General features: G+C 32.4%; 2 protein-coding genes across 3 annotated transcripts; one reads left to right on the top strand and one right to left on the bottom strand.

Moving 5' to 3' along the window:
* Window positions 1–95: 95 nt before the first annotated feature.
* LOC128873833 (oxidized purine nucleoside triphosphate hydrolase-like) lies at window positions 96–11,829 on the top strand. Of its 2 annotated transcripts, none has more exons than XM_054117727.1 (3): window positions 96–761; window positions 1,522–1,667; window positions 11,391–11,829. In XM_054117727.1, exons 1-3 carry the CDS (start codon window positions 610–612, stop codon window positions 11,510–11,512), a joined length of 420 nt encoding a protein of 139 aa, XP_053973702.1. In that variant the 5' UTR covers window positions 96–609; the 3' UTR covers window positions 11,513–11,829. The 2 variants fall into 2 exon arrangements, with proteins under 2 accessions (XP_053973702.1, XP_053973701.1); XM_054117726.1 differs by lacking the exon at window positions 11,391–11,829 and adding an exon at window positions 2,419–2,656 and having other exon boundaries at window positions 297–761.
* Window positions 3,078–11,381, bottom strand: LOC128873828 (leucine-rich repeat serine/threonine-protein kinase 1). The gene is made up of 2 exons (XM_054117716.1): window positions 10,802–11,381; window positions 3,078–10,721 (listed from the first exon to the last, which is right to left on the bottom strand). Exon 2 carries the CDS (start codon window positions 10,711–10,713, stop codon window positions 3,331–3,333), a length of 7,383 nt encoding a protein of 2,460 aa, XP_053973691.1. The 5' UTR covers window positions 10,714–10,721; window positions 10,802–11,381; the 3' UTR covers window positions 3,078–3,330.
* Window positions 11,830–12,271: the final 442 nt, after the last annotated feature.

Below are 12,271 nucleotides of genomic sequence, written 5' to 3'. Positions count from 1 at the left end.
TCCAATGAAAATATATAAAAATATGAAATAATGTATTACAAACATAAATATATTTTAAAAAACATACACTGAATAAAATGGTTTTAGAAATGGAAACATTTACATATTACCAAAGTCATACTTTTAGAGAGTGCGTGACTTTATATGTATCTAGGAATATCAATTTAATTATGTAACAAATAGAAAAAATTTCTTTTCTAAAAATTTTAGATCGATATTTTTAATAATTTTAAGCAAACATTGAAATGAAACACATTAAAATGTTATGTATGCGATATTTTGTTTGTGCCAACTGCCAAGATAGTTTCAAGGGTGGGAATGTGTGGGAAATTCAAAAATGGTTCTCATTGTTAGTATTCTGTGATATTCGGTGCGACCTTTCACTATCATAACCTTTAAGACAACATTTTTTACTTCTATAGAAGAATTTATGGTCTTCATAGGTGAATTATACATAATCTGAAAAGTCAAAAGTAACTTTCAGTTTTATATTATGTAAAACAAGTTTGATATCGTCGCTCTAACAAATTTGTTAAGAAGTGATTATTCTATCGTGCGTTACGTGTAACACGTTTAATTTTCTAAGCAAGCTTAACGGTTGAATTTAAAATGTCTATGAGAAAAATTTATTCATTGGTATTTGTTAGGAAGACAACAGAAATTTTACTAGGTTTAAAAAAACGAGGATTTGGAGAAGGTAAATGGAATGGTTTTGGCGGTAAAGTAGAAGCAGGGGAAACAATTCTTCAGGGAGCCATTCGGTAAGTTGTTTAAACAATTTCCTATCAATTTGTATTTTGCATACACTGAGCGTAGCGTATATAATTTAATGTTTAATAGTGATTGTATTACTTTTAAGTAGAATTCGTTTTAATAATAAATCAAGAATATCATATTTAACAACATTTTTTTATTTCGCAAAAATCACATTAAATAACAATGAATCTCAACAAACACTTTTACTGTCTTTATGTAACAGCATGCAAGATGAATCACAGAAATATTTGCAAGATTTCAAAATAGATATAATTTTTTGTTCAATACTATATTAGCTATTAATAGTGTTTGCATTAAGTATTTTAATATTAATATAAAAACTTTTAACAATGAAATTGATATACATGAGTTTCTTAGTGTGTATTCAGTGTACTTTAGAATGATATACATACAACAATATAATCTCATAATTTCAATACAGTACTATACATTATTAAATTATTTCTTAATTGCGTCATTGCACATCTAATATTAAAAGTTAAACCATGCTTAAAAAGAAATACATGAAACATTTTCTATGAATCACCTTGTATGAGCAGGTACAGATTTAAATAATTAAATAAATATAAAGTATTATGCATAAATTAAAATTATAACATGAATTAATAAAATTATAGAAAAAACAGTTAAACAATATATGTGACATCAAATTGCATATGAGTATTACAGTATTTCCATCACATATATATTAGATAAGGAGTGTAACTAGTTAGTTTCTCAAGTGTTTTTTTTCAAATATTACAGTGAATTAAAAGAAGAATGTGGTTTATCTGTAAAGGATTTGAAAAAAATCGGTCTCTTAGAATTTGAGTTTGAAGGAAATGAGATTCTATTAGAGGTTCATGTCTTTGAAACATATCAGTACCATGGAAAAGTAATAGAATCTGAAGGTATTTAATTCTTAAGAATTAAGATTTCAACTAAAATAGAGTTACATCATTATCCAAACATTCATTCTTATCATTAATCATATACATACGTTGTTTGTTATTTCATTGCTTATAAAATACTTCTATATGTTGACAATGGTATCCTATATAATAATTTTATATTTGAACAAGTAGTAGGTTCAGAATTTTATTTTGGTTGACCTAAGTAATGATGAGTAATTACTAATTATGTAACCAATAAGTGAATTATTTATACAACTTCGTTTGGTTATACAAGCAATGTTCTTGACTATATGTTTCTAATGATAATAGAGATGAGGAGATATTATTTGAAGTTTTCCCATGTTTATTACATATGAAATGTATATGTATAATATTTTGGCTCTACTATAATAAAGTTCTTTCAAGTAAGTACACTTGATTTTTAGAAACCATAATTATAAAGCTAGTTAAGAAGATTGCTTATATTGCAGAAGAAAGAATAATCTGCCTACTTGTTACATAATTACTAATTTCACATTTAATTTTACATATGAAACTGTGTATGAATGTTTGGATTGTACAAATTGTGTAAATAAATTAAAAGAAAAACTGGAAATGTGCTCAAATTAAAGTTTGAAGAAGATATGTAACACATGACGTTTTATCATAAATAATCATTATCTGTTTAAAACTATAATAAATACATTGTACACTATACATAATCTTTATCCATATGTATATATGTGTCTATGTACACATCTTTTTTTAGAAATGCAACCAAAATGGTATAGTTTAAAAGATATACCTTTCAAACAAATGTGGCTAGATGACAAATATTGGTTTCCTTACATGTTACGAGGGGAATTATTCAAAGGATATTTTTTGTACCGAAGTCAGGACCTAATTCTTAAGTATAATATTGAAACTGTGGAAGAACTACCAGTAAATTGTGTCTCTTAATTATATTTGTTAACACTCATATTTCACATTAAACTTTCATACATTTATCCACTTATTTAATTATTTTAATTATTTAAAAAAATGCATTTTTACATTTTTATAATTATAATCAAATTTGGCTTTGCAGTAATTTAATAACCTTTTCAATACTTGAAAAAGACTTATAAGCAATAATTATACAAATATGTCGCACAGATATATTACTTGCATCTGGAGCTTTGCATTATGTAAAAGCGTACACATTAAACTATCTATCTATTGTAAATATACAGAAAGTTTAATGATGTTATAGAGATCATCAAATAAATTTTTTTAATACATTGCGAGGTCAATAATTTCTTCTCTACCATTTTTTATCAAATCAATTCACTATTATATTGCAATCCTAAGTATAGAGTATAAATATACCCAATAAGGTAGTAAATTTATAAAACTATATTGTGTTGCATCACGAAAAGATAAAAATATCCTGCTTAAATTACGCTTGTTCTCCAATTAAGTTTACAGAAAGTTTTTGATCAAGCACCGTACAGCTTGGACAGATTAGAGAATACATGTTTATAGCTTCAGTGCAAGAGATTTTATATGAGGCAAGGTAGAAAGCTTAAAGTCTATATACTAAAGTATACCATGGACGTATAGAATTTTCAACCAGTTATATCACTCTTAATCTTTGCACCATGAAGCACTCTTAACATTATGCTTTTAGAGAAAGTTATAATTAAGCAGCTGACCAATGTTCAGATCTCCATAAAAGAGCATACATACTATGCTTAAGATCGTCTGCATCTGAACAATCAACTGGAAAATCTGTGTATCGTGAAATTAAACTTCTATAACCTTGGCCTACAGTTGCCAGTACTAACTTCTTTTCATCTGCTGATTTAAATGATATTATTTGACATACTTTACCCTCGAAAGGTCTAAAAACAGTAATTGGCCTAAGAGAGATACATTCAGCTACTACAATACATCCCCAAGTAGTACCAATATACAATTGATTTCTACAAGTTTCCAAAGCTGTTACTTGACATTTTTCTGTTGATAAATTTTCTTCTATGGAAATAGACTTGAGACTCTCTGAACAAGGTACTAATTTTGACATATCTAATTTATTTATTATATGCCTGGTATCTACATCCCATTGGTAGACAATACACCCAGGGTATGTATATGATAAAATTGAATTTTCAGCACTTAATAAATATGTAGCAAATAAGTTTTTCATAGCTGCCTCTCCAGTAGCATGAAAAACTTGTACTGTGTCTATTAAATTGTTGTCTTTTAAGACATAGATTGATATTCTACCAAAACTTTGTCCAACCCATAATTCCAATATGCGTTTCTTTTTATAAATAGCTGCCAAGGAATATGTCTTTATATTATCTTGTATGTCAGTCACGACTTCTACTTTTTTCATTTGAGTGAAAGAGTTTGATAATAAAAAAATTTTTCCACTATGTAATGCTACTACAAATTGTTTTATTTGTTCCAAATATATTAAACCCACTACTTTAGATTCTTTACGGTGATCAGGTTCAAGGTTGTAACTAGCAACACAACCAAAATTACTGCCTAAATAAACATGTACTTGACCTGCATTATCCCCAATCCAAATATATCCATCTACTCCGCACATTGCATATGGTATTATAGGGGTTTCAATTCTAACATGCTGTAACCAACCTTTTTGTGTTCCCAGTAACATATCAACTTCACCATTATTATGCCCAAACCAAATTTCATCACCATTTATATTTTCTTCTATAGTCCTATTTGTCATGGTAATCGCAGTTACTTGCGTTCTTTCCGTTAATACTATTACATCTATAAGATGTGTAAATTCAGGTGCAGATGCAATGGAAACTATTTGGCTAGCAGTTGGTCGATCTTTTGGGTTTTGAGCCCAACATATAACCATTAGATCAAGAGCATAACAAGGATGAAATGTCTCTCTATATGATAATGGTGGTCTTCCACCTTCTAAAATACATTCTTTAACTGCTTCATGGCCTTCAAATGGTTGTCTTAAAGTAATCAATTCATATACGAACATTCCAAACGAAAAAGAATCAACTTTCTCGGTATACTCTTCTTCGCCATTATACTTAATAATTTCAGGTGCCATAAACCCTTCTGTTCCACCAAATCCTTTAGCACCAGTTGGTAATGTTAGTCTGGATATACCATAATCGGCTACTTTAACATGGACAGGATGTTCAGGATGATTTTGAAAAGGTAGAGGCATTTGCCACACTAAAACATTTTCTGATTTTAAATCTCTATAAATTACATGTTGCTGATGAAGATACTCTACAGCTTTTGCTACTTGAAGAATTATAGCTTGTAATGTATATGGGTCTAATTTAGCACCTGAACGTCTGTAATTTTTTAAAACACTATCTAATGCACCTCCTGGTGCTAAATCTAATACCAATGCGAGTGGACTAACCACTATGCCAATTAATGGTACAATATTCGTGTGTCTAAGCGTTAATAAAATATTTAATTCTTGTCTAGCAGTACAGTATGCTTTGCAAGCGTATTGTAAGGGATCTCGATCCCATTTACTTTGTGCAGCCTTGTAAGCTAGAATAGCAGACTGTTTTGAATTTGGACCTGGTGGAACTGGTTGTAGCATTTTTATAGCAATATCAGCTCTTTGATATGTTCCAGGTAAACGACATACTCCTTTAAAAACAAAGCCAAATGCGCCACGACCTAACAGTTTCCCTAATTTAATATCTTCTGATTTTATTAAATGTTTTGCTCCAAGATCCATAAAAATAATATCTGGTGCTACATGTGATAATGGTATATCAGAGTGCTTAGGACAACTAATTGGTTTATTACTGTAGGCAGATAGAATACACTCTTCAACCATCCAGGAATATGCTAAAATACCTTCAGAATGCGCATTTTGTTTAGCAATATCTGGGTGACCTTCTAACGATGGCATTCTACTTGATGTTAAGCTATCATAGCCTACTCCACTATCACCATCCGACTTATAACTATCCTGACTTTGTCTTTCTTTATTTACATAATATTTTTGAATATCTTCGACTAACCGATCATTATCGCTAATTTCGTTCTCGTTTTCTCCATTATTTAGTAAACATCGAGGACACGGTATTAACCGTGTGACCAATAATTTACCCTCGGATGTGTGCACAAACCGTGTTCCTAATGTAGGATACCAATCCTCTAGTAAAATATCAATATGATCGACTATTAATGCTAGTAATTGTGGCATGCTTTCTGGACGAGGTTCAACTACAATTGCCTGATAACCCATTGGTTCTTCATCCACCGAATCAGACATGATCGGTTGCTTAATTACCAATGTGTCAACTGGAAACCAAATTTCTAAAATTGCCGAATTTTTAAAATCTACATTGCACCATATGCCATCTTGCTTTAACTTAAACTTATACTGTCTATAATCATACGGTACGTTTTTCAAATTGTAATTGACTTCTTTCAGACGTAGTAAAGTAATATTAGCATACCTTAGTTCTATTCCTGTTTGCCAAAGTACCCATTCTGCTTGCATATCTAACAAACTTATAAAAATATTATCATCGACAAAATCTTTAAACGGCGCTAAAAACGACATCACAATTTCAACAATTGCATCATCGGCTAAAATTCTAGTTATGAGCCTCGACCAGAAGCCGCTTGGAAAGTAAGACATCAGGAGCAGTCTTGTAACGGAGCAATCCGGTTGTGATCTAGATGTCAATACGCATTCATTGTTTGTTTTATCTCCGGATGAGTTTTGAAATGTTATCATTGGAGAAGCAATTTTTTTACAACGCATATGCCAACTTCGCGTTTTTACTGGGATTTTTATCACTTGATTACTTCTTAAAATATCTTCTTCAGTTGGCAATAAAGAAGGAATTAGTAAAGTCCGATAATCCCACGTTAATGCAACTTCAAACTTATTTAACAAACTAACGATATATCCTTGTGTGTCAATGGATGATATCGTTGATGATTTAAAGACGTGCTGAATGTCATCTAGTTTCATTATACCAGATCTAGCAAACGGATTAATTTCACGTATCGTAACTACATGTGCCAACATGTCACAAAGCCATTGTGGATCAAGGAAGTATAAATCTTTCAGAGTGGCGTCATCATAATGCAAAATAATGCCATTCTCATGAAGGAAAAGCGTCGCCTGATGTAGCTCAGCAGGATCTCTGAACGATCTATGTAATTTCTGAAGTTCGTTATTTACTGCTGTATAGTATTGGTCAGCTTTCAAAACCGGATCACCGCCGGATAGTTTTCTATCGTGCGCAAGTTGTATTACTACATCTTCCAAGGCAAGATAACTGGAAGGAACTTTTTGTTCGAGTAGCAATTCTTTGCTTCCAGGCGATCTGAGACTGAAAACAACGTCGTATATCAAGTTGCACAGCATCTTTATGTTGTGTTTCGTTTTACAGCTTACTTCGATAGTTTCCATGACTTTTGGTAAGCCACATTTCTCAGCATCGACAACATTTATAAACTTATCGCGAATGTATTGTTGTAAGGCTTCGCTATGTTCGTATGATATATCATAATGAGTACCAACAATAATTACTGGAGTATTAGGCGCTCTACTTTGAATATTTACCAACCACTGAAATATTTCAGAGACTCCTTTAAAGCCATCTGTAATTCTCCATACAACCAAATACAGGCTACGCTTAGATAAAAAATATTGATGCGTTGCATAGTATTCCCTTTGTCCACCAAAGTCCCATGTTCGAAAGTAAACAGGCCCGTGAGACGATTGACCTCGCATTTTTTTCTCATAAATCCAATCTCCGATGTCGACACCAACAGTAGATATCGTCGTTCCCCTGGCAGTTTTTGCGTTAATATTTTTATTACCCATTCTTTTTGCCCAATGCTCGGAAGCTTTTTTCTTATTTGGTACCTCACCTTCTTGTCTTAGTTGCTCCAACAAACTTGTTTTCCCAATACCTTGTATTCCCACAATCATTAACTTCATTCGAGCATACGGTTTGGCATCTTCTAGAATTGACTTTAAGTAACCAATAACATCCATTGTCTTATATTTTTTCGATTCAATCATTGTCTTTAAAGGCTCTTGCAGTCTACAGCCTTGAGTATTCAAATTCCATAAACGGGAGAGTAATCCCATTTGTGGTGGCAACTCGACAATTTCTGGATTGCCGCTTATATTTAAAACAGAGAGATTGTTAAGCTCGTAAATATTTTGCGGAATCTCTTTTAATTTATTGTTGCTAACATCGAGCATACTGACGTTAGGGAATAACAAATACAATTTCGAACCAGAGTAAGTTATTTTCGTATCTTTATCTACATTTTCTTCTTCCAAATTTGGCATTTCCCCGTCGTCAATCGAAGTCAATTGGATCCTGTTTAACAAATTGTTGGTAAGAATCAACGTTCTCAAATTTTCTAATCGTAAGTGACGTCTGTGCGTGCAAACTGACATGAGAACTACGTCACGTAAAGACGTTGCCGTCTGTCGGTTACTGCCTGGAACAATCGGAGATTGTACATTTGTAGTAGGACAATAGCACGCGGTGTTTGCTTGCTCCGTTAAATCAGCACCATCCACTTGTGGTAAACTGGGCCATCGAGAGATCTGATTATTGGACAAATCTAATTGTTTTAAGCTCGCAGGGTAGGACGTTATATGGCTCATAGATCGAAGAGAATTATAAGCCATGTTCAACCTCACTAATGTAACAGCCAGGCACGGTAATGCCACTGGAATACTATTAAATAAGTTGTGCGCCAAATTCAGAGACGTTAATACCGATCTTACTCCGCCTTCGTTATCATCCAAAATTTTTTCTGAAACATGGACCGATCTGGTCCAAACATGTGGGCGATTCATTTCGATGATTTGTGCATTCGCTATTTTAGTGAACGATTCAAACTCTAACGAATCTTCGCGTGAAATAGCGAGTTGCGACGCTAAGCTTCGACTACTGGGGCTATTATTTAATGCGTCGTCCCGTTGCGATTTTCGAGAAATATTTTGTGATACTTGACTAGGGAGATCTTTTAATAAATTGAACGATGCATTTAATTCCTTCAACTTTGGCGCTCGCCATAAATTGTCTGGAAGACATTGCAGCTTATTGTTGGAAACGTCCATTATCTCCAACGCAGGTAGATTCATAATAAATTCTGGTAATTGTTCCAGTCGATTGTCTTGGAGATACATCTCTTCCAAAACCGGACACAATTTATCCTTAGGACTTTTTGGTTCAGCAGTCAAAGTGTCTATTTTATTCTGAGCAATGCTAAGATACCGTAGACTTTGTAAATAAAATATAGAGGATGGTATAGAGGTGATGGAATTATGAGAAATATCTATCCTTGTAATGGCATACAAGACCAGATCGTTGTTCTTGGCGCTCAGTTTTTTGTTCACGTGCAATACGGCATCAATTAACCATTGAGATCGTATTTGCGAAAGATGACACTGTTGATCATGCCAGTTTATCATTGTTGGAGTATTTGGAAATAATGTCGAATATGTGACGTTACCGAAAGAAGATAACGCAGAAAAATGAGATGTTTGTGTACATTCGGTCATGGCTTTTTTGTTGATCTTATACTCTGAGTCGGGGTAAGCTTTTATAGATAAGAGCTTCGCTGTCAAGGGTTCATCTCGATTTTGTGCGGCAATTTTGATCGCTTTGCATGTATTATCCACAGCACCATGCTTCAATAAGAGCTCAGCAATTTTTATGTCGCGCTGCTGACAAGCTACTATTAATGCATTAGAGTAATTACTTTCTGGATCGCTTTGATCGCAAGGAACTTTCACAGGTAAATTTGGATCGGCACCTGCCACTAACAAAGCAGTGACGACTTCTGTGTGTTTACCTCTCACGGCAGCGTATAAAGAGGTTTCACTAGCATTGTTGCAGTACAAATCTAAATTTAACGGGCATATCATATTGTCATCTTTTTTATCAAATGCTTTACTCCTAAAATTTAAACTAGACATTAACCTCTGAATTCCACTTGAAATTTTCCTTTTCGACATAGGAAGTGGCTGTGAAACTCCCATATCTTCCTCTTTGATTTTTCTTGCTTTTACTCTGTAATTTAGTAACAGCTCTACGATTTTAATATTTCCAAGCATGCTAGATATGTAAAGAACATTCTGTCCTGTAACATCTTGAGTATTGATATCAAATGGCATGTCATATTCAAATTCTCCAGACGAATCTTTGTAACATTGGTATGTTTGTTGTGGATATTCGAATCTTAACAGCAAATCAATAACCAAATGATGACCATTTATAGCTGCTGCATGAATTGGTAACCATTTTTCCACTGTTAAGGAGTGAACCTGTTTAGGAAAATGTCGGAGAAGCAGTTCCACAATCTCTACCTTACCATTATAACATGCTATGTACAATGGACAGTACTTTGTAACAGGATGTATTCTGCAATCCGCGCCATGATCTAGAAGTATTCGTACTATATCTTTGTGACCCATTTCACATGCTATAAAAAGTAGAGTATTTGCTCCATTTGGTGCCATGTTAATAATGTACTCCAAATTGGTAGTGATTCCTTGAATAATGTTTTTAGCTGCCACTGTATCTCCCTGAATACAAGTTGCACGCAAAGACGCATGCATTGCAAGTTTCGCCAATTCATATTTCTCGGCTGCCAATTTCAATAAATTTGAACAAACGTCTTGCATATTTTTTTCAGCTACATCTATTGGTTTTTGACCGTTATTGTCCATAATCATTAAATCAGCATTAAATTCCAAGAGTTTCTCAATATTGGAACTATGACCATGTTCTGCACAAATATGTAATGGTGTTCTATAATGACCTCTTGGTCCACATGGTATATTTGGATTAGCACCAGCAGACAACAATACATCCAAACACCTTGAGTTTTCTGTAATAGCTGCAGCATGCAATGGAGTTCTACCCCATGAATCTTGACTGTTTATGTATTGTGCATGCTCTCCTCGCAAAAGATCTTCTAATAGTTCCGCGTTATCCCACAAAGCAGCTTGGTGTAGTAATCGGCCAGGAAAATCTTCATCAATAGGAGTATAATCCTCCATGGCTTAAACTGCAAACACATACATTACATTTTAACATGATCATGAATATTTTTTATTTGGAAGCAAATTAATGCACATGTATACTTACAAATTATATGTATAAATTCTTTTGATTTCCAATTACATGTTCATATTGCCGATATAGTCTTCTTTTATGATATTTTGGATATAATCTTTTATTTTGTCTCTGATCAAAATTAAATACTTTATGTTCATTGCAAAGTACATAAAAGATTTTACAAATATTTATGTATTCAGATACATCCACTATATCTAAAGTGGAAGTTAAATATTTAAAATCGTTTATATACATTTGTAAAATTTCAATTGCTTCTTTGCTTATTCTTACTTTAAAGATATTTCACAATTTCAGTTTACTTTTTCTAATATTTTTCAATGTGTTGTTATTGTAAGGATAATAATAACACCACTACCACCTTTTCTTCATTGTTGATTATTGTGTTAAACAATATCATGTTTAAGATTCAAAATGCGACTCACAAATAGAAAACTATTAACTGGAGTATGGTTGAGTAACGTGTCGCAAAAATCATGTCCAATCGATTTCGAAAACTTTCCCGCTACTCACAGTGCACATGTACAATTTTGTTTAATGTTTTCCCATTGTTTCTTTCACACTCACAGAATGACGGTTCAATTGTCAAAATGATTTTCAGGATGTGACACCAGTGCAACACTAAACACAACACTCGGCAATCGCCATTTTGCCAGTTCTCTTTATCGACTGTACGCACCTTTAGACGCAATTTTATGCATCAGAAGCATCGGATCGATTTAAATAAACAGTATTACCTTTGATATTACATAATGTCATTACTGACACTTCCCATCAATTGACTACAATTACTCGCGTTGCACAACTGTGACAATGCGTTGCTGTTATTACATTTACACTTTTTATTCGATTTCAATTAAGAAAATAATTTCTTCAATCGAAATTAATCGTCTGGAAACTTTATACATTATATATAATGCAATATCTTTCCAAAAATTATATGTTTCATAAATATACTCTATAACAATATTTCTATAACAATTTATATTTTGCGTAAATATAATGTAATATATTTATAAATTATAAAATTAATAATATGTTGTATTCATGTATTTTTTTTATATTTGTATTTTTTTATTTATCAAAATAAATTAACATAATAAAGAATAACTAGCAAAATAATATTTTATAAAATTTGTAAACATTAAATGGTACACTATTGATAAAAAAGAGTACTGAGATTGCTATATGTATACATATATTCACAAGTAAAAAAGTATCGAAATTTTGAAGTAAATTAACGAAAATGTGTTGATATAACATATAATTTATAAAATGTCTTAGATAATACTCGTCTACAAAAATGGGCGCAATACATGTTAAATTAATTCCCGTTTTCTTTAAGTTCAGGTTTACGTTGCATACGTTAATTGTAAATGAGATCAGGCCTTGATCCGAATATCGAATGCATCGAACTAAGAGGTTTTTACACGAACTATTTATTATCTATAGTGTATTCAATCTCTGTTCATTTCTGTAAAT

This window comes from Hylaeus volcanicus, chromosome 3, assembly GCF_026283585.1.
Source record: "Hylaeus volcanicus isolate JK05 chromosome 3, UHH_iyHylVolc1.0_haploid, whole genome shotgun sequence".
NCBI classification, from domain to species: domain Eukaryota; kingdom Metazoa; phylum Arthropoda; class Insecta; order Hymenoptera; family Colletidae; genus Hylaeus; species Hylaeus volcanicus.
This window is presented reverse-complemented; position numbering and strand designations above follow the sequence as displayed.

Bases quoted from the DNA above. Each gene is read 5' to 3' on its own strand.
- LOC128873833 (XM_054117726.1), top strand. From the start codon at position 610: ATGTCTATGAGAAAAATTTATTCATTGGTATTTGTTAGGAAGACAACA. The intron at 762-1,521 runs GTAAGTTGTTTA...CAAATATTACAG, and splicing joins ATTCTTCAGGGAGCCATTCG to TGAATTAAAAGAAGAATGTG. The intron at 1,668-2,418 runs GTATTTAATTCT...ATCTTTTTTTAG, and splicing joins AAAAGTAATAGAATCTGAAG to AAATGCAACCAAAATGGTAT.
- LOC128873828 (XM_054117716.1), bottom strand. From the start codon at position 10,713: ATGGAGGATTATACTCCTATTGATGAAGATTTTCCTGGCCGATTACTA.